Source organism: Macaca mulatta, chromosome 1 (genome assembly GCF_049350105.2).
Source record: "Macaca mulatta isolate MMU2019108-1 chromosome 1, T2T-MMU8v2.0, whole genome shotgun sequence".
Taxonomy (NCBI): domain Eukaryota; kingdom Metazoa; phylum Chordata; class Mammalia; order Primates; family Cercopithecidae; genus Macaca; species Macaca mulatta.
The window spans coordinates 78,498,614-78,519,844 of NC_133406.1; the positions used below are offsets into that span (position 1 = coordinate 78,498,614).

The window sequence follows — 21,231 nt, forward strand, 5'->3', positions numbered from 1 at the left end:
TTTCTTTCTTTTTTCTTTCTTTTCTTTTTCCCTTCCCTTCCCTTCCCTTCCCCTCCCTTCCCCTCCCTTCCCCTCCCTTCCCCTTCCTTCCCCTCCCTTCCCCTCCCTTCCCTTCCCCTCCCCTCCCTTCCCCTCCCCTCCCCTCCCCTCCCCTCCCCTCCCCTCCCCTCCCCTTCCCTTCCCTTCTCTCTCTCTGTCACCCAGGCTGGAGTGCAATGGCATCATCTAAGCTCACTGCAACCTCCACCTCCCAGATTCAAGCGATTCTCTTGCCTCAGCCTCCGGAGTAGCTGGGGCTATAGGCGTGAGCTACCAAACCTGGCTGATTTTTGCATTTTTGGTGGAGATGGGGTTTCCTCATGTTGGCCAGGCTGGTCTCGAACTCCTGACCTCAAGTGATCCACCCTCCTTTGTCTCCCAAAGTGCTGGGATTACAGGTGTGAGCCACCATGCCAGGTGACATCTCAGTTTTGTAAGCATCAATGTGGCCTCTGCTCTCTCCTTATAAAAACAGTTCTTTTCCCACTTTCCTTGCAGCTTTCCTGCAGCCCTTCTCCTCATCAAATAATTATTAAGTAAAAATTTTAAAATTTGGTGTTTTAATTATAAAAATGTATTCTCCTTATTGTTGCTATTATTTGAAAATTAAATGACCCCAAAATAGGCACACAGCAGACATAACTTGTTTTTCTCAGCTATTTGTAAAGGAGCTGAAAAGGTTAGATTAATCCAAGTAGTTTTACTTCAGATGTTGAGTACAAAATGGGATCCAAATTTGAGTGATAGTATTTTTCTTCAATCTGCCCCTTTTTAAAGGTATAATCCTGTTTGTTAAATTAATTTTACTTAACTATGGAAACAAATGTATCCAGACTGAAAAACTGGTTCCAATTTTTAAACTCTTCCATACTTAGTGTTCTCAGAAGATCAGGGACTGATGGGTCCTGAGAAACTATTTCAGTTGTGCCCTCATTTCTCTCCTGAGGAAACTGTGTTCAAAGATGTCTTAAGTGATTTGATCTAAAGTCTTTCCGAGCAAGGTCTCAAGCCTGGCTTTCGGAATCCCAGTCTGCTGCACTGCTGGTTCTTTCCAACATCATCAACAACCACCTACCAACACTCACATTTCTCTTTGTGGACCTGACTTTAGAAAGGTTTGTTCCATCGAGCTTCACTTAAATAATAATCCTTTGTCAATTAAATATTCTGGTATCAGATAATCTCTGCTACCCTATTGAATGGACACAATTCCAGGCAAAAGGACAGAAATGCCATACCATTTCTTTAAAACGTTTTGACACCTTTAAACTGTTAGTTTCTGTTATTACCAGAGAGAACCACTAGAGGTCAGGGAGAACCGTTGCCCAGGACAGTGCTTCTGCCCTACCACCTGCAGCAGTCGGAACCCTCTGCATCTGTCTGTACAACAGAGACCCCAAAGCCCCCTCCCCAAGAAGCACTTGGTCTTGTGTCTCACATACTTAACTAATACCGTGTCTTTTTTCTTCTGCCTACTTATGGATTTGAAGCTAACATCCTTCCCTGCTTAAGCTGGATTTTACATTTTTTTAAATCTGCTCCTGTGATTTAAACATCTTTCCATCTGGCTACAAAGGCACCTTAATTCCATTCCATTGGATTCCTCATATCCAAAAGTAAATGCTTTCATACATTTTTAGTCAAATTTGATAAATTTTGGTGAAAATTCTCTCGATAAATTTTGATACAAATTTTGATGATAATGTTCATGAAATCTGATGAATTTTGGTGAAAATTTGATGGAATTCTGCACTCTTTTCATATAATGTAACTCTGACGGGGCCAAAGCCTTAGAGATATTAAAATGACCTCTAAAAATGACATAGTCTTTCATAGCTATATTATTTTAACATCATACTTTTTTCTCAGGCTACTGTGATGAACCAATGGCTTTTCATTGACACAATTTGTTACAATTATTTCTGGTCATCAGTCCTTTTATAGTGATCAAAATGTCACAATTTAGCCAAAGGAAACTTTTAACTGGCCCATGTAGCTTTTTTACAAAAAAAAAAAATTGCACAAAATATTTAAAGTATATTTGCTTTTTGGCAACAAGGTGCCCCAGGCCCATTTTGTACATCTGGTCCCAGATGTGAAATCTACCAATTTTCTAAGTCCCAATTTCTTTCAGAGAAAGAAAGCAGGGACCCAACCATGAGCACTGTGGGAGACCACAGCAGGCGGATCACCCGCCATGATAGTAAGACCCAACCCATGAGCTCTGTGAGGTGCTTATCTGGCTTCGTGCTGGTGGCATGATATAACTTATGGGCCATTTCAATGGATGGTCATGGGAAAAGTATACAAACACACAGACAAACACATGTCTAAGAAGTTCACGGCCATTTTCAAGTTAGTCCCAGTATTACTTCACAACCATAATACTTAAATTCTTAATCCTATACTCAAACTATAATTGTGCTTCATTTTCTTTTTAACGGATGACTCATATATTTGCTATTCTGAAGCTCTTGATTAATAACAAAGCTAACATAACCATTTATTTATTTTAGATCCAAAACAGGTCCAATAAAATAAATAGGTCCAAAATAGCGATACTGTACTAATACTAACTATAAAGCCACTAAGTAGAATTCCAGTGTTTATTTGTAACTTGCCTTTGTCCTTAGAGTGCAGGACATGGAAGGTATAGGATACAGAATACAATGACTTTGATCTAGAGTACTCTGAAATAAATCCTTACTCTGTGGGTTACAGAAGTCTATCCAAATGTTTCATTTTCAGATTGAGTTCTTAGGATTTTAGCTTTCACTTTCTGCTTAGCGTCTATGTGGGGCCATGGGTAAAAGGGTAAGTCAGTTTTATCAGGAGGACAAATAGAAATATCCTAACAGTTCAATTTTCAAAGTACCAGTAAAAATTTCATTTATTCACTGTCTGCCTCACCTCCAATGACTTATTGCCCGGAAATTATATGTACAAGATTTACATGTGCATAAAAAGCCATATAAATCCACTCTGACTTCCAATATTCAATTCCTATGAATATATTTAGGAGCTATAGTTTCATGTATCCAATTAAATTTTAATTATACTACGTCCTATCCTAATATGAGAGCTTTATGACTTATCTTCTTCCTCCCTGCACCCCAGATTCAGTTTTTCTTTTTCTGTGTCATATATGACAGCATTCCCTTCCAGTTAACACAGTATACATGTTAAGTATCATCATATCAAATCACAGTTATAAACTATAATATTTATTTAGTTTTACAATATGTTTACATGTATATGCCAAGACACTTTTCCTTGTTGCTGGGTTTCTTTTCTTTTTCTTTTTTTTTTTTTTTTTTTAAGATGGAGTCTTGCTCTGTCGCCCAGGCTGGAAGTGCAGTGGTGTGATCTCACCTCACTGCAGCTTTCATCTTGTGGGTTCTAGCGATTCTCCTCCCTTAGCCTCCCAGGTAGCTGGGATTACAGGCACATGCCACCATGTGCGACTAATTTTTGTATTTCTAGTAGAGACGGGGTTTCACCATGTTGGCCAGGCTGGTCTTGAATTCCTGACTTCAGGTAATCCGCCCGCCAAGGCCTCTCAAAGTGCTAGGATTACAGGCGAGAGTCACAGTGTCCGGCCCCTTGTTGCTGTTTTCTAAATATAGTAGCAATTATTAAGATAGTTTAATCTACCTAGAGGGATGTAAATATATATAGTATAATGGCATACTGTTGGCAAGGGAGATAGAGACCAATGCAGGGTTTTCAGGTTTTGTCAGAAATGTTCTTTTAACTTATAAAGCCATAATTCTGACCTGAATTATCTACATGGGTATTTTTCTATTATCAATATTATTAAGGGCAGATAGCTCCATTGTTTTTTAAATCTTCAGTGGCTTGTGGATACATACAGTCCAATAAGACATACTTCCATTACATTGTTAAATAATTCTTTTAAATGTTACGTATTATGCTTTAAAACTTTATCCACGGGAGACTTCTGATTCTGCTTCTGATACAGAATGATTTAAAAGACTTTTCAATCTGGTGATAACACAGATATAAATCTGTGCACACACAAATAAAAATTGCATTCTACTGTGGTATCAAAGAGTGTTGAATGCAAGACAGCCTTGGTGCCCAGGATTCCAGAGAAGGGCATGCCTTTCATGGGTGGGCAGCGAGCTGCAGCCATTTCCACGCCTGGGCAAGTCGCTGATCTGGGAAGGGCTGGGCAGAAAGTGGGCTTTTTCCATAATGTGGGCTCTTTTCTGAAAAAGTGGGCCTGGCACTCATGCACCTCTTCTGGCATGAGGAGAGAAGCCAGCCATGCTTTTATAATAGTTACAGTGTGGGCTGGAAGGACAGATTGGAATTTGGAAAAGCCCCAGATAAGAAAATAAACAAATCACACAGCTCCGTGATGCCACCCTCAGCCCCACAGTTATGCTGAGAAAGCCTCAGGAGGAAGCCCTGCAAAGCAGAGCTCACATGCTTTCTCGTGCATCCACACAGCGGTTGGTGCCTGGGCTCTGCTGAAGTTGAAGCCAAAAGTGAACCCAAAGGCCCACGCTGCGCTCCATCTCCTCCCAGCTCAAAGCCCCGCAGGACCAAAGGCTTTGGGCCCTGGACCATGATGGCCCAGAAGGTCCCGGATTGGGCTAGCCAGAGGTGAATGCACTCTGATTAGCGCTCCGGCCCAGCCCCACCCCAACTGGCCAGTAAACACATGAAAAGATGTTCAAGATTACTAATCACTAGGTTTTAATGGTCAGTCCCTCAGGACAGCTACCAACAACAAAAAGACTTGTTCTTGAATTTTAAAAATTCTTCAGATTCCACAAGAAACAATATATGGAAGACCCTTGTTTTATGATTCTAGGAAATTCTAGTTGTAATGCCCTTTAACTGCAATTCCATGATACATTGTATTTATGTCAAGTCTTTGCCCTTTATCTTTAGTGTAGAACTCTAACCCTTCAAAAAAGTGCTGTGCCTGAGATTTCTAATTGTGCATTTTACCGGGCCTGCATGATTATCACAGATACGTATTTGAGGAGGAAAACACTTAAAACTTAAATGTAAATGTTAAGTTTCTTTTTCTACTACATCATCTACTTTTATCACTTTTTGAACTAAAAGGTATTTAATGTGGAAGGCCCCAATAAAAAATAATCTTTAAAAAAATAAATGTTTTAACTTAAGAAAAGATAATTTTTTACCATCTTTTTTTTTTTTTTTTTTTTTTTTTAGGCTGCACCAAAAACTGAAGCTTAGCTGGTATACAAGAGTGGCCCTATCACCATCTCTATGCCCCTCACCTTCCTTCTAAGTTGCAATCTTTGGAAAATTAAAAATATTTTCCTATCTGGTTCATGGTTTATAACTAGCTCTTATCAGCCAAGGATGTACTTCTTCTTGAGTCTGAATCTATCTTGTAAAAATAGATTAATTGTTTTAAACAACTTTGAGGCCGGGCGCGGTGGCTCAAGCCTGTAATCCCAGCACTTTGGGGGGCCGAGACGGGCGGATCACGAGGTCAGGAGATCGAGACCATCCTGGGTAACACAGTGAAACCCCGTCTCTACTAAAAATACAAAAACTTAGCCGGGCGAGGTGGCAGGCGCCTGTAGTCCCAGCTACTCGGGAGGCTGAGGCAGGAGAATGGCGTGAACCCGGGAGGCAGAGCTTGCAGTGAGCTGAGATCCGGCCACTGCACTCCAGCCTGGGTGACAGAGCGAGACTCCGTCTCAAAAAAAAAAATAAAAAATAAAAAAATAAACAACTTTGATTCATACAGTCTCAGGTCTATCCATGTTCTCTCACTCTAAATTCACACATTTGTTACAAAACAAAAGAGTAAAGAGTAAAACATGAGGTCCTTATGTCTACAAATGGAAACTTGGTTTTCAATTAAATATGTATAGCTGTTTCTATGCAAGTCATTCCAAATAAGCAATTCTTTTTAAGCTTCTGAGGTCTCTACACATTTTTGAACTCAATAACTGATGATGTGTTTTCATGAATCTTATCTCTCCAATGTCCTTGCTCCTTTGGAAAACAAGTTTCAAATTCTTATCAATAAAGAAAGATTCCTCCAAGAGGTGAATGTTGTGGGTTGTCACTCAGCATTCTTCTCACCCTCCTTCCAGTGTGCAGAGTCTAGGAACTGAAATCATGATCCAGAGTCCCTCGGGTACTGGAGGAAATTGAGCAAGTTAGCTTAGGCTAATCAGGTGCACTCCCAAGAGCTTTGGAAGGCAGAGGGGGTGGAAGCCATGCTTCAGCTGTTTATGCTACTTCTGCTGACAAGGGCAGTCCTGCAGGTGTTGGGATTTTTTGTGCCAGAATGCCAGTGTCTGGTCCTCAGTCTCACGGGTATTGAGAGAAAGAGGAGGGGGTGCCTGTGTGTTGCCAGTGCAGACCAGCAGTCTGTTATGGATTGAATTGTGCCCCAAACCTCCCAACTCATAGGTTGAAACTCTAACCTCCAGTACCTTAGATGTGATTGTGTTTGAAGATAGGACCTTGAAAGAGGTCATGAAGGTTGAATGAGGCTGGGTGAGGTGGTTCACACTTCTAATCCCAGCACTTTGGGAGGCCAAGGCAGTGGACTGCTTGAGCTCAGTCCAAGACAAGCTTGGGCAACATAGTGAAACCCAGTATCTACAAAAACTACAAAAAATTAGCTGGGCATGGTGGCTCAGGCCTGTAGTCCCAGCTGCTTGGGAGGCTGAGGTGGGAGGATGGCTTAAGCCCAGGAGACTGAGGCTGCAATGAGCTGAGATCACACCACTAAACTCCACACCCTGTCTCAAAAAAAAAGTATGTGCATGCGCAGAACATAGGTGATGTTAGGACAGAAAGAAAGCGGCCATCTGCAAGCCAGAGAGAGAGGCCTGAGGAGAAACCAAACCAGTGGACACCTTGAACTCAGACTTCCAGCCTCCAGAACTGCGAAAAATAAATTTCTGTTGTTTAAGCCACCAGACTGCAGTATTTTGTTATGGCAGCTCTAGCCGACTAACACACAGGCAAGGCTGGGACTGTAGCTAACTGTTGGGATTTCAGAGCTTCCTAGGTGGCAACTGAAGTGGTAATGTCCTTATAGCTACCAGGTCCAGTGGCAGCCTCCTGGTGCCCAGCTTCCTCACTACAGCACAAGTAACAGCTCAGTGGTCATTCTAGGAGTTACACTGGAGATGGCCCAGCCCAGAGTTTGCTATTCTAGCTCTTTGTGAAATGTGGAAGCACTGAAGTCCGCATATCAAACCCTATATCCACATAGCCATCTTAAAGGCTCAGGAGAGGAAAACGAGTTGTTTTAGTCCATTCAGGCCACTATTAAAAAGCATCATAAACTGGATAACTTGTAAACAACAGAAACTTACTTCTCAGAGTTCTGGAGGTTGGGAAGTCCAAGATCAAGGTGCCAGCAGATTCCATCTCTTGCTGCATCCTCATATGGCAGAAGGGGTGAGGGGTTTCTCTCTCGGGCCTCTTTTTATAGGGGCATTAGTCCCATGAGGGCTCCATTTCATGACCTAATCACCTCCCAGAGGCCTCCCACCCCTGATACCATCACCTTGGGGTTAGAAATTTAACACATGAATTTGGGGAGTGGGGGATGACACAGACATTCAGACCATAGCATTGGCATGGAACCACAGGACCCCTGGAGATTGAGAAGGGCATAGGTGATCAAGGATTCAAGGGTATTTGCTGAGTCATAACCAGTAGAGTAGAATGTTTCCAGTGAGGGCCTGTAAAGAACTATGGAAAACCAGCTTCAAACACCTGGTAGGCCTTGTGGGTGAGACAACACCTCGGGCAATACTAGTGATGGAAGATGCTTTCTGCACTCTTCTCTGTTTTGGCCCTGGAAGAGTCAGAAACCAGTTTACAAGCTTGGGAGACTGAGAAACCCTAGGTAGGGGAAACAGAAGATAAATTGTTGTTTCTCCCCAGTCCTCATTCCCTCACCACCACCGCACACAGGTACACACCCACATCAGGTGCTGCCTGAGTGAGGAGAGAGTAAATCAAGTTCAAGGTTCTGAGTATTACATGGAATTGAACATTATATGATTTAGGATTATGTAAATTAAGACTGTATTTACAACTTTGGGACTTATTACCTCTGTGTGAACAGAAAAAGTACAGGACTGCCTAAGTTTTTGCCAAAGAGCAAGAGATTCATTCTCTGCACAGAATAACTTGTAGAGAGACAAAGAAATGCAACACAAAGACAGTTTCTGATTACATCTCCTTAAATTCTGCTTGTTCACTCGTTATAGAGACTTAATCTGGAGATCAATTTTTAATTGTTCTAGTGTTTTGCCTTTAAAGGCAAACTAAATGTTGTTGTGATGTTTGAACAGTATTTTGTACCGACAAAAGCGCATTTTAGGGCCATGGATGTTCTACCTTCATCTCTATTTGTATTAGTCCGTTCTAGCACTGCTACAAAGAAATACCTGAGACTGAGAAATTTATAAAGAAAAGAGGGTTAAATGGCTCACAGTTCTGATGGCTATACAGGAAGTATGATGGCTTCTGCTTCTGGGGAGGCCTCAGGAAACTTACAATCATGGCAGAAAGTGAAGGGGAAACAGGCAAACATGGCCAAAGCAGAAGACGAGAGAGAAGGGGGAGGTGCGCACCACACACTTTTAAACAACCAGATCTCACGATCACTCACTCACTCACTCACTATCACGAAAACAGCAACAAAGGGATGGTGCTAAGCCACTCATGAAGGGCCACCCTCATGATCCAATCACCTCCCACCAGGCCCCACCTCCAACATTGGGGATTACAATTCAACATGAAATTTGGTGGGGACATAGAACCCAAACCATATCACCATTTGATAAGCAGCCTAGGGGTCTTTGAGGTTGGTTTTGTGCACAGATAAGGGACTATAAGGGTCTCTGTTTGTTTATAAAGTAATAGTTGCTTTACCAAAGTTACAAATCAACAAATATACTTTCTCTTAACCTTTTAAATTCAAATTGCATACTGTTTTAAACTGTTTACAAACTCTATAAAATTTCACAATTACTGTAAGGAGGCACTTTTACTGTTTACTTAATTCTCCTAAACATTTCAAGCAACTTTTACAAATTTAATATTTGACTTTCTTTTCAAGTACTTCAATTCTATAACAAAACTCTAAGTAATTGTTATAAATAAGGTAAGTTAAATTTATTTTCATATGCATTTCACCTGAAATTGAATTGGATATAAATTGTATATACTATTTTACATATAAAGACTATATGTTTATAAGATTAAATATGTCATTATTTATTACGTAACAGTTAAAGTGTAAATCAATTACTTGATTACATTTTTTTTTTTTTTTTTTTTCTGAGACAGAGTCTCACTCTGTTGCCCAGGCTGAAGTGCCGTGGCACGATCTCAGCTCACTGCAACCTCTTGCCTCCTGGGTTTAAGCGATTCTCCTCCTCAGCCTTCTGAGTAGTTGAGACTACAGGCACATGCCACCATGCCTGGCTAATTTTTGTATTTTTAGTAGAGACAGGGTTTCACTATGTTAGCCAGGCTGGTCTCGAACTCCTGACCTCGGGTGATCCACCCGCCTTGGTCTCCCAAAGTGCTGGGATTACAAGTGTGAGCCACCACACCCAGCCACACATTTTTACTTTTTTAGAAATATGGTAATGCTCAGAACTCCTAGCCTCAAGGGATCCTCCCACCACAGCCTCTGGAGTTGCTGGGATTACAGGTGAAAGTCACCATGCTGGCTCACATTGTAAGTTGGAATCACAAAACTAATTTCTTTTGCATCCTAGTGAACTAAATTGTCATAAACATTGTATGTGCTTATACCAACATATCCACATTATTCTTAAATTTAATCACAAACTTGAATGTTACAACATTAGCATAACTAACAATCTGTTATTTTATACTTAAATATTTTTTTGAGATGGGATCTCACTCTGTCAACCCCCTTTGGAGCGCAGTGGCACAATCATAGTTCACTGCAACCTCCACTTTCCAGGATCAAGTGATCCTCCTACCTCACTGGGACTACAGGTAAATTTTTGTATTTGTTTTTCTATTTATAGAGACGAGGTCTCCCTGTGTTGCCCAGGCTAGTCTCAAACTCCCAAGCTCAAGTGATCCTCCTGAATAGCTGGGATCACAGGTGCGCGCCACCACTCCTGGCTAATTTTTTGTATGTCTTTTGTTTGTTTGTTTCTTTTTGTTTTTTTGTGGAGACGGAGGTCTCACTATGTTGCCCAGGCTGTTCCCGAACTCCTGGGCTGAAGCTATCCCCCTGGCCTCTCAAAGTGCAGGGATTACAGGCGTAAGCCCCTGCTTCCGGCCCTTAATTCTACATTAGCCAGAATTCAAAGGCATTTACCCACTTAAGAAAATAGGGCACTCTCAGCTTGTTGAGATTCACAGTACACTGAGAATGCTTATCTCACAGAGAGATATTCCTGAAAAATCACGATTTTAATGACTGCGCCATATGCTGGCATGTCTGCACCAGAATTTCCTTTGCCTCTCCCTGTTGGTTTGCTCCACTTTTTCACTGAGTCAGACCGTTGAACACCGTGGACATACTGTCTTGCGTTTCCGAATATTTCCTAGAAGGATACGGACGTTTCCTGACTCACGATAAACATTTTCTGATCGTCTTTCCAAAACCTTGCCACCAGTTTGCACTCCCACGAATCCCGTTACCGTGACTATCTCGCCATACCCTCCCTAGCACTTAACGTGATCTCTAGTATCATTTACCATCGTTGCTAATTTGAACATGAGCAGATGGAGTCCTATTATTTGCGGTCATTAATTTCGCAGCAAGTGCAGTTGAAGGTGTTTTGCATGTTCATTGTGCAGTGCACGCTGTAGTCTGCACCCTTTGGCCGGCAGGTGGGATGCAGGGCGGGGCTGGCGGAGCGCACCCGCCGCCTGGCAGGCCAGTTCGGAGCGGAGTCGCCGCCATCCCGGGCCCCACGGCCAGGGGGCGCTGCGGCCCCCAATCCCCCGCCCCGTCCGGGCTGGGGCGGAGGAGCGGGCGGGGAGCAAAGGTTGGTGTCTCAGCGCTCGGACCTTCGCCAGAGGGGCCGCGGCATGATGACGGTGGGAGCTAGGCTCCGAAGCAAGGCGGAGAGCAGCCTCCTGCGCCGCGGGCCCCGAGGGCGAGGGAGGACCGAGGGGGACGAGGAGGCGGCCGCCATCCTGGAGCACCTGGAGTACGCCGACGAGGCGGAGGCGGCGGCCGAGAGCGGGGCGAGCGCGGCTGTCGAACGGGGCCCCGGGGCCCGGGGCGCGCGGAGGGTGCACTTCGCACACCTGCCCGAGCGCTACGAGCCCCTGGAGGAGCCGGCGCCGAGCGAGCAGCCCAAGAAGCGGTACCGGCGGAAGCTGAAGAAGTACGGCAAGGTAGGGGCCCTGCACCGCCACTGCCCGGAGGGCGCGGGTGTGGTGCCTCGCGGGGGAGCGGGAGCCGGGTCCTCACCGTCGACTCACCCAGTTTCTCCGGGCTACACCTGCGACCCCTTCCGCCCCCGCTCCCATTCCCTCGCGGGAGGCGAGCCGCGAGTTGCGAGTCGTGATAGAAACTTAAATCGGAGGTTGGGCTGGGTGGTCCCCTCTGTGCCTGCTATTGCGCCCCTGGCTGCTTAAGAACCTTTCTCAAGGGGCTCCCACCAAGGTGGTTCTTATGTAAGATCAGGAATCAGTGTCCCTGATTACAGATGGGAATACTGAAGCGTGAGCGCGGCAGGTGACTTGGAGAAGGTTGGCCCAGGTGGAAAGAAAGAAATTGCAACCCAGTGTATGTGTTTTCCAGTAACATCCTCTCCAGGATATCCCATTAGTCGAGAAATGTTTGGGTTATTCTCCCAGATATTCCCAAGGTTATTTCCAGGGCCTGAGAGCGCAACAAATACATAAATAAGCGCTTGTTGAATTTGTTTTTCTCGTCTAGCCAACCATCAGTGTACTACTCTGGGGCCTTCAAAACATTCTGCCATTTGTCTCGGGGAAATGGGGTTAGGAAGGGTGAATGTGGGAGAAAAGGACAGTTTCCTTCTCAGAAATCAAAGCCCAGATGCAGTTCCTAGGTGTCTCTGCCTGGAAGCACTCGAAGCTGCTGCCGGAAGCTCTCCTGGCCGGGACAAGGCCACCCAGAATAAAGTCACAGAAGTTACTGTGTCCTGGCCAAAGGCCATGGGCCTCATCTGATTTATTGTCCAGTTATCTGTGTCACCCAGTGCCCTCTTATACCTGAAGCCATTCAGTCTCCATACCTGGGAGCTTAGGTTTATCCTCTTTAAAGTTATGTCAGCAGCTTCTGGAGCAGAACACAGGCAGGGGTGAAACTATAAAGTTGGGTCTTTCTGGCTTAGAGCCCTGCTAGGACGAATCATCTGTGCTTTGGGTCCCAGTTGAGCACAAAGAAGCCATCGTGTCCCTCTCCACTGGTGAACTGATACTGCAGAAACCTCAGCTCAAGGACTAGGACTTGAAGATATTTTGGGGGCACTCATTATGCGTCAGGCATTGTGCTGAGCAGTAGCGCTGCGAAAATGAATACAGGGCAGCCCTGCCCTAGAGAAGGGCACAGCCTCCCAGGAAGACACTGACATAGCTGGGCACCACCGCTGGGGGCTTCAGGGCACAGAGCTCAGGCAGTTCGCTCCTCAGCGGTGAGCTTGTAAAGGCAGGGAAGTTTTGAAATCGTGGTGACATGAAAACTGGGCACAGAAGGATGAGTTAAGATTTCACCAGATAACAGCGAAGTGGTATGAGGTAGGTACACTTCATCCCCACTAGAACAGCTACTCCAAAAAATGTCCAGACAAACCAAATAACAAATGTTGGTGAGAATGTAGAGAAATCGGAACCATTGTACATTGCTGGTGGGAATGTAAAATCGGACAACCGCTATGGAAAACAATTTGGGAGTTCCTTAAAAAGTTCAGTGTAGACTTATTCTGTGATCTAGCAGTTCCACTCTTAGGGATGTAACCAAAATAATTGAAAACAGGTACTCAAATCAATGTTTATGTACACATTTTAATAGAAGCATTATTTACAATAGTTGAAAGGTAGAAACAACCCAAATGTCCCTAAATGGATGCATGCATAAACAAGGGTGTTATATACATACAATGGAATACTATTCAGCCATAAAAGGAAGGAAATGTAGTAATCCATGCTACAACATGATGAACCTCTAAAAATATTATGCGAAGTGAAGTAAGCAAGACCCACAAGATCACGGATAGTGCATATGATTCCATTTGTATGGAGTGCCCAGGATAGGTCAACACATGGAGATGGAACACAGATTGGTGGTTGCCAGGGAATGGGGGAAAGAGGAATGGAGCACATCTGCTTAATGGAGCATGTTTTTTTTCCTGAGGATGATGAAAATGTTTGGAACTAGATAGAAGTGGTGGTTGCACAACATTGTAAATGTACTAAATGCCACTGGGCTGTACGCACTTTAAAATGGTGAATTTTGTGTTATGCGAATTTGCCTTAACTAAAACAAATGAAAAAACCAAGATTTCAGTGGCTAGAGAAGTGGTGTCATCTGAGGTAGAGGGGCCATCACAAGCCCAGCTGTGGGCATGAAAGCTCTAGAGTGTTGCACACTAGTTCAGTGGACCCAGGAGGCCAGGTGAGAGGACATCGTCAGGTTAGGGTTGGATCTCTCCTTTCTGCCCTTCAAAAGAGTGACTTCAGCTTCTACTTTCTTGGAGCCAACTGAGAGGGTCACCAGGCTCAAACATGAAGAAATAAAGCAGGCAACCCCTCTTTGTTCCCCTAGACCCCTGCTCCCCTCTGAGAGAGTAGTTGGGTAGAAAGCTCTACTCAGATCAAAGAATTCCAAATGCACACTCAAATGACCCTGAAATAGTGGTTGAGAGATATTTTATGTTTCTTTGCATTTCATTTCTCAAATCTGTGTTTTTGACAATGTTCCATTTAATTAACTATTTTAGTAGATTTCTTTTTCCTAAATTACAAAGACAAAGTGACAAGCAGCTTTTAAAGTGTAACCGGCTGAGCAAAATGGATGTACAAATACCAAAAATGTCACGTTTAATGTAGGCAATTGTGGTTCTGATCTTGTTTATAATGGGTCACTCTTGATTGTTAAGCTTGTTCCCAGAAAATATGTTTTTCTTTTGTTATTTCAAACATGTAAGTAGAATTCCCCCAATGATTCTTACCACACATTTAGAGAAGTGTATCTCTTAGCAACATCACATACCCACACATGCGCATGCCCCAACCCAGTGTCTCTTTGACACATCAACAGAGTAATGTCCAGGAAAGCAGTGTCTGGAGAAGACACAGACATTACTTGGTTCTCACAAAGCTCCTCATTTAGCGGGAGAGGTACCGAAGGAAACACCCAGCCTCTTCCTACATGCTCAGGATACAGTAATGAGCACAACAGAGTCCCTGCCCTCCTTCTGTTACTGTGAGGGACCCTGTAATGTAAACTATTGAAAGCTTGGCCAGGCGCTGTGGCTCCTGCCTATAATCCCAGCACTTGGGGAGGCCGAGGCAGGTGGATCACCTGAGGTCAGGAGTTGGAAACCAGACTATCATGGTGAAACCCCATCTCTACTAAAAATACAAAACATTAGCCAGGTGCGGTGGTGCATGCCTCTAATCCCAGCTACTTGGGAAGCTGCAGCAGGAGAATCGCTTGAACCCAGGAGGCAGAGGTTGCAGTGAGTTGAGATTGCGCCATTGCATTGCAGCCTGGACAACAAGAGTAAAATTCGGTCTCAAAAAAAAAAAAAAAAAAAAAAATCAAGTAAACCAGAAGTCATAGGAAATTATAGTCTTAACAAACTTTCCCAAACAGACAACAAAAATCTGGTTTATGTATTACCACCACAAACCTAAATTGCTATGTAATAAAAAGAAGCAGATGTTATTTAGCAGTAATAATAGCTGACATTGGGGAGCACTTACATGGCCTGCAGTTTGTGCCGGGCCCTGTTCTCAGTGCTTTCCTTGCGTGATCTGATTTACTCCTCTTAACAACCCGATGAGGTAGTTACTAAATATTCCCATTGTATAGGTGAGGAAACTGAGGCCATGGGAATTAAGTAAGTGATAGAGTTGGAATTCAAGCCCAGGCCATGAGTAGTTAACTAGAAGCTTACATATTGCCTTTATTTAAAAAGGAAAATAGAGTATGGGGGTTAAGGTCATAGGCCCTGAAGTGAGATTTCTTTGGGATTGAACTTCAGCTCTGCCTCTAGCCAGATATATAAATGTGGACAGATGTAATCTCTCTGTGCTTTGAATGATTGACATCTGATAGACAAAGGCCACCAGGGACATACCAGTAGCCAATCCATGTTAAGTTTATGTACTTAGGGCTACAAGGGAGAGTGCATGCCAGAGGAATTGTGGGGTCTTCAAAAAGTGGAGATCTCAAGTAATGAATTGAATGTTTGAGTCTGAACTGAAGAGTTCTTTAAATCTAGGAGATACTTGTAGTCATTAGAAATGGATGAGACCATCTAAGGAGAGATTGTAGGGAAAGAGAGAGAGGAGAGACCCAGGACTGAGTACTGAAGAACACCAACATTTTAAAGTCCATTAGAAGGGATAATTTAGCAAAGAAAGCTGAGGAGGAGCTCCCAATTTAGGTAGAGGAGAACTAAGAATATGGAGTCAAAGAGGCCAGATGATTATTTCATAAAGTACATCAAAAGCTGCTGAGAGGTCAGGAAGACAGAAAAGTGTCCACTGGGTCAGGCAGCATGGGGGTTGTAGATGGCCATGACCAGACAGTCCCTGCATGGGTTGGGGTAGGAGTCAGAGGGAATAAAAAGTACAGACATGGAGGCAGTATATGTGGTTGGCTCTTTTGGCTGGCTTGGCGTGATGGAGGCCAGAGACTGGGGCAGGAATATGGAGTCAAGGTGATACCCGAGCATGTGTGTAAGCTAATGGGATCCAATGGAGAGGAAGCGAATGATGGAGCTGGAGAAGGGAAAGCCAAGGTCAAGGTGGGAGAAGGCACCAACAGCAAGTATCAAGGGAATGGCCTGGGGGAAGAAGACCACTTTCTCCACTGTAACACAGGCAACGTGGGAGAAGCCAGGAGCAGACACAAGCAGGGCTATAGAGAGTGGTGGAAGGTGAGCACGTTCCCTGATGATGTCTGGGTTTGGTTTTGTTTTTCTGTGAAAGATGAAGTGGGATCATGTCATGAAGGTATGGAGACTTGGGTGTGTTCGTGTGTGTTGCAAGTGGGGAGGCTTAAGAAGGGAAAAGTATGAGGCAGTACCCGGGGGAGAGAGAAATTCATCCTACTGGACAGATACGGAGGTTTTTCAGGTGGTGTTGGAAGTCAAGGTGAGATTTGTGATTGTGATCAGGAATTTTAAGTTAAACCAGTCTGAGTGGTTATGGTAATATGGAACAGTCAAAGGACTGAGAGACAAGGTATGTGGCCTAAGGCACAGGTTGTCTGCATGGACATTGATGTCACCAAGAGTGATGACAGAAGTTGAGGTAGGGAGGGGAAGACTGTGGGCAGCCATGCAATAAATGGTGGTGGTGGTGTTAATTTTTCTGTTGCAATCCCATTTGAGCCCTTTAGATGTCCCCTGTCTAGCACCTGACATTCTCTGAATGTCCCCTATTCAGCCTTATAGAAAAGGAATAGGAGGAGTGGTTACCAAGAAAGCATCGCCCAAGCCTGACCGTCAAGGAGCTTATAATGGTATTGGAAATGCTGGACTTATATGGATATAGCAGTTAGAAAATGGCAGAAGACTACAAAGGGACAGATGTGTGGGTCAGACAGAAACATGCCATTGAGGTAGAGGGAGGAGAAGATGGGCTTTCAGATAAGGTGAAGGAAGGAAAATTTAACCCAGCCTTCACGGCCCAGTAATTTTTAGCTGGAACAGAGAAAAGGAATGATCTTTGGTTTAAAAAAACAAAACAAAACTGCTTAATTTTAGAATTAGCAGCCTTACTGCTGTTTCCAATAAGGTCTTTGAATTATCTGGAAATAAGCTGTGCTTGAAAGCACGTTCCAAGGGGATGATGTCTACTGTGAGCCCCCACATATTCTTAGGCTGGGGGTGGGCACCTTCCACCAGAGATGTGGGAATGTGGTAACTTGCTGATTTGTCACGGGAGAATCAGGAAAAATGATCTTTATGTATGTTACCGTGACTCATTTTTTTTTTTCATGAAAGATGGCAGAATTAAAAATTGCCTACCCTAATCCTTTGCTTTTCTCTTTTATTCCTAAAACTAGAATGTTGGGAAGGTCATCATCAAAGGATGCCGCTACGTGGTCATCGGCCTGCAAGGCTTCGCTGCAGCCTACTCCGCCCCGTTTGCGGTAGCCACCAGCGTGGTATCCTTTGTGCGCTAATGGGAGCTGCTGCGGCAGGTGCCACCAGAGTGAATGGGAGCCCCTGCTGTGGGAACTTTGTGAATCCTGGAGCATCTCAGACTTGAACATACAGCATACTTGGAAGAGAAAACATGCCTTTCTTTGTTGAATCACATTAGTATGATGAATGAGTCATCCCTGCCCATCTGCTGAGCTTCTCACATCTCTCGGTCACACGTGGATCCAATGGTCAATCCTGCATCGAATTCGTCCGAGGTTAGGTTTGGGAGTGGAGCTAGTGTGCTAAAGCCAGAGCCTTCACGTGAAGGTGGCAGGCACTGGGGCGGAAGCCGACACGCAACAGATCCAAGCAGTGTGGGTGTGCAGCAGAACAGTGATCTTGAGGGGAGGAAGAGGATGTTACTGGAGTCAGATGATTTGCTGTATTCTCCTGAAAGGTCATAGGCTGACAGGCGCTCACATTCTTTAGTTGCCCTCAGAACTGAGGCAGCTAAGGAGCTGTTTATTCCTCAAGTCGTGCTCCCCAATCTCCTTCCTCTACCACTCTGTCACCAGTTTAATTACAGGCTTGAGAAGAAGGAAGAAAGAAAAGATCTCTTGATGCTTTGAAAACTGTGTTGGCAGTGTGGCATGACTGTTTAAAGTAGATAAAAGCTTGTCATTTTACCCCATCCCTGCATGACTGTGAAGCTGGCGAAGAAGGAGGAAAAAGGGCAAGATTGGACGCAGGCTGGGTGGCTGGGACAGGTTGGCTGAAGGACCACTCTGAAGGGCTCTTGTGCCTGGCATTGCCCACTTCAGCCCAGCCACATGTTTGCAGCGACTAGAGTCCCTGCAAAGGTGTGGCTGGCTGTGGTCAGGGCCTACTAGCACCATCAACGCACTCTCGCCATTGGCTCAGCTCCTCTCCGCCAGTCCAACTAAGAGTGCTTTGTCCTGGGTGGGACATAGGGGCTGAGAGAGATGGGGGGAGACATAACACCCAGGAATGAAAATACAGATTTAGAGAAGAAACCAGTAAGTAGGAGACAGACGTGAAGGAAATGGAAACGAGGCAAGAGGATGTTGTAAGAGAGAAGTTGGCCATCCAGGAACTAGTTCTGGAGCATCAGTGTCAGGGAGTTCAGATAGGCTGGGCCTGTGCCTCTAGGTAGGGACAAGGGAGGCTGGGTGGCCAGGGCTGGTGCTTAAAAGCCCTGAGGCCATGAACTCATTAGCTGCCTTTATAGCATCTTTTCTTCTTCTGTGCTGCCCAGTTTGACCTCATCTCACCTGGATTCAAAGGGTAGGGTGGGCATGGGTCTTGGGCCTGACACCCACCAAGGATGACCTGTGGACTGCCATGGGACGCTGAACAGGGAGATGAAAGAAAGGAGGTCCTCTTACCATACCCCTCTGCCAACCCCCCATAGGCCACTGTTCTGACTTTGTTTCCAGAATATCCAGAAATCCAAAGGGGCTGTTGCTGAACAGTCTGCAGGATCAGTGACAGCACCTACGTGTTGTCCCAAGGCATAAAAGGGAGGCCTCAACACTGATGCTTCTCTGATCAAGCACAGCCAAGCCCAGACAGAAAGACAGACAGAAAAAAGGAAGGGATAGAGGAGAAGGTTGAAGCTGTGAAGCTAGACTGCACTTCACTTCCTGAAGCTTCAACTTCATGTTGAAGATTCACTGGGAGCCAATTCCTGCCTTGTTAATATTTGTGAGGAAAAGCGAAACAAGTGATCTGGTTTTAGCCCAGATGATGAAAGTGGATACGGCACATTTTCACACACGTGAGATCATTATAGCTTGCCCCACAACACCGGGTGTCGGAGAAAGGGAGAGAGAGACATAAGTGGAAGAAAAAGCCAAGCATAGTGAGTGGGAAAAAGAGTGAGAGCCTGTGAGGGCTGCTGACGAGCCCCAGGCAGCCCACAAGTTCCTCGTGGGGAGATGGAGGCAGAGCCCAGGGCAGGGGACAGCTGCTGGGGCCTTTCCTTGCCTGGGAGTCTGTCCCAGGAAGAGCTTCCCCACTCCCATCCCCCAAATTGGAAAAATTGTATCGTCAAGCCTGTTTGGCCCTGAAATTCTTAAGAATCTGGTTAAGAATTAACTCAGTAATGTCAAAAGTCAAAACCTCCTAGGGGTTGTCCTGGGAGTCAGGTTCATGGGTACAGAAGATGAATCTCAGACATCGCTCAGCCTGAGCTGTCATTCTCTGTGACAGCACTGCCCTGGGTTTCTCGTACTCAGTTCCTGGAGTGTAAGCATTTGGATCATGTCACAGATTACCTTTTTACCTTTTCTGTCTCTCTTTTTTTTTTTAAGTATCAGTGCCCACACCTTACTGAGTATTGAGTTTTAGAGCTTTCGCTTGATGTGCTTGACCAAGAGACTTCTTTTGTATCCTTTTCTTGTCCTATGATGTAAATAAAAGCCTCAATTTATGTAATGTTTCTGGCGTGAAGGGTTCCCAGCTCCTCACTTCCTAGCCTTGCCTGAGGGAGATTCCTGGAGTCCAGTCACACTGAGAGTTTGGCACAGCAGGTGATGACCTGTCGGGAGAGACCTCCCTGGGAACCAGTAGGAGCCCACAGGTGCTCCCCAAGGACCCAGTGGAGAGAGAGACCCCCGTTCACCTGGGAACTCTGCATATATGTTAAAGGGGACAGTTCTCTCTAAGCCAGCAGAACAGGCTTTGACTTATAGGAGCCTCACTTAGCTCATGAGTTTGTTAAAAAATGGACTGGGCACAGTGGCTCATGCCTATGATCCTAGCACCAAGGCGGGCAGATTGCCTGAGTTCAGGAGTTCAAGACCAGCCAGGGCAACATGACAAAACTCCATCTCTACTAAAATATAAAAAATTAGCTGGGTGTGGTGACACACTCCTGTAATCTCAGCTACTTGGGAGGCTGAGGCAGGAGAATTGCTTGAACCCAGGAGGCAGAGGTTACAGTGAGCCAAGGTCACACCACAGCACTCCAGCCTGGGCAACAGAGTGAGACTGTGTCTCAAAAAAAAAAAAAAAAAAAAAATTCCAGAACCTCCAGCTCAGATTTAGAGAGCCTAGCCTGGGGACAGGAGCTGCATTGCCCACAGGCTGCTGGGAAAACTCCAGTGCACCTGTTCCTCTGCCTCAGCTGGGAAATGCTGGCCACTGGGGGCCTGCTGCACAGTGCATCTGCCAGTGGGACTCCCAAGTGGGAGGCTGGGCCAGCGAGGGACCCTGCCAGGTTCCAACCCTGCACTGCGTACATGTGGTATGCCTGCTCACCGAGTCCTCACGGAAGTGACAGAGTAGGTCTTGGAGGTGGGGAAGGTGGAGAGGAGAAGAGTGGTCCTGGTAGCCATCAGGGCCCACTGGTCTCAACCTGCTGTTAGGCTTACAGCAAAGCAGAAGAGAGGGACCACTGTGTCTTCAGCCACCTTGGAGTCATCTCTGCTGCCCCTCTGCCCAGCACCTGTGTCTTGTCAGAGAAGTCCCGACAGCATCTGTGACCAAGAAGCAGCCAGAGGCAGGACTTGAACTCGGACCGCTTCCTCCACCCTCCAGTAGTCTTCTAAGGAATGGTAGTCTTCCTTAGCAGAAAACAGTTGCGGCCTCAGGAAACAGTTATTGCAGTGTTAGAGGTAGGCAGCTGTGGTTATGGGGTTTGCACCCATGATGTCTTTCCAGCCCCTGACTTCAGGAGTACAGAGGAACTGAGTACTTTGGGAGGCTTAGATGGGCAGATCACTTGAGGTCAGGAGTTCAAGACCAGCCTAGCCAACATGGTGAAACCCCGTAAACTCAATGATGCCATCACCTCCAGAATGTTTTTGAACATTTGATAGATCAT

At 45.1% G+C, this 21,231-nt stretch overlaps 1 protein-coding gene across 1 annotated transcript; it reads left to right on the forward strand.

Annotated features, from left to right (window-relative positions):
- The first annotated feature begins 11,013 nt into the window (after positions 1–11,013).
- On the forward strand, positions 11,014–19,841 carry C1H1orf115 (chromosome 1 C1orf115 homolog). Its single transcript, XM_001102476.5, has 2 exons — positions 11,014–11,427; positions 17,303–19,841. The coding sequence occupies exons 1-2, from the start codon at positions 11,116–11,118 to the stop codon at positions 17,420–17,422; spliced, it is 432 nt and encodes a 143-aa protein (XP_001102476.2). The 5' UTR covers positions 11,014–11,115; the 3' UTR covers positions 17,423–19,841.
- Positions 19,842–21,231: the final 1,390 nt, after the last annotated feature.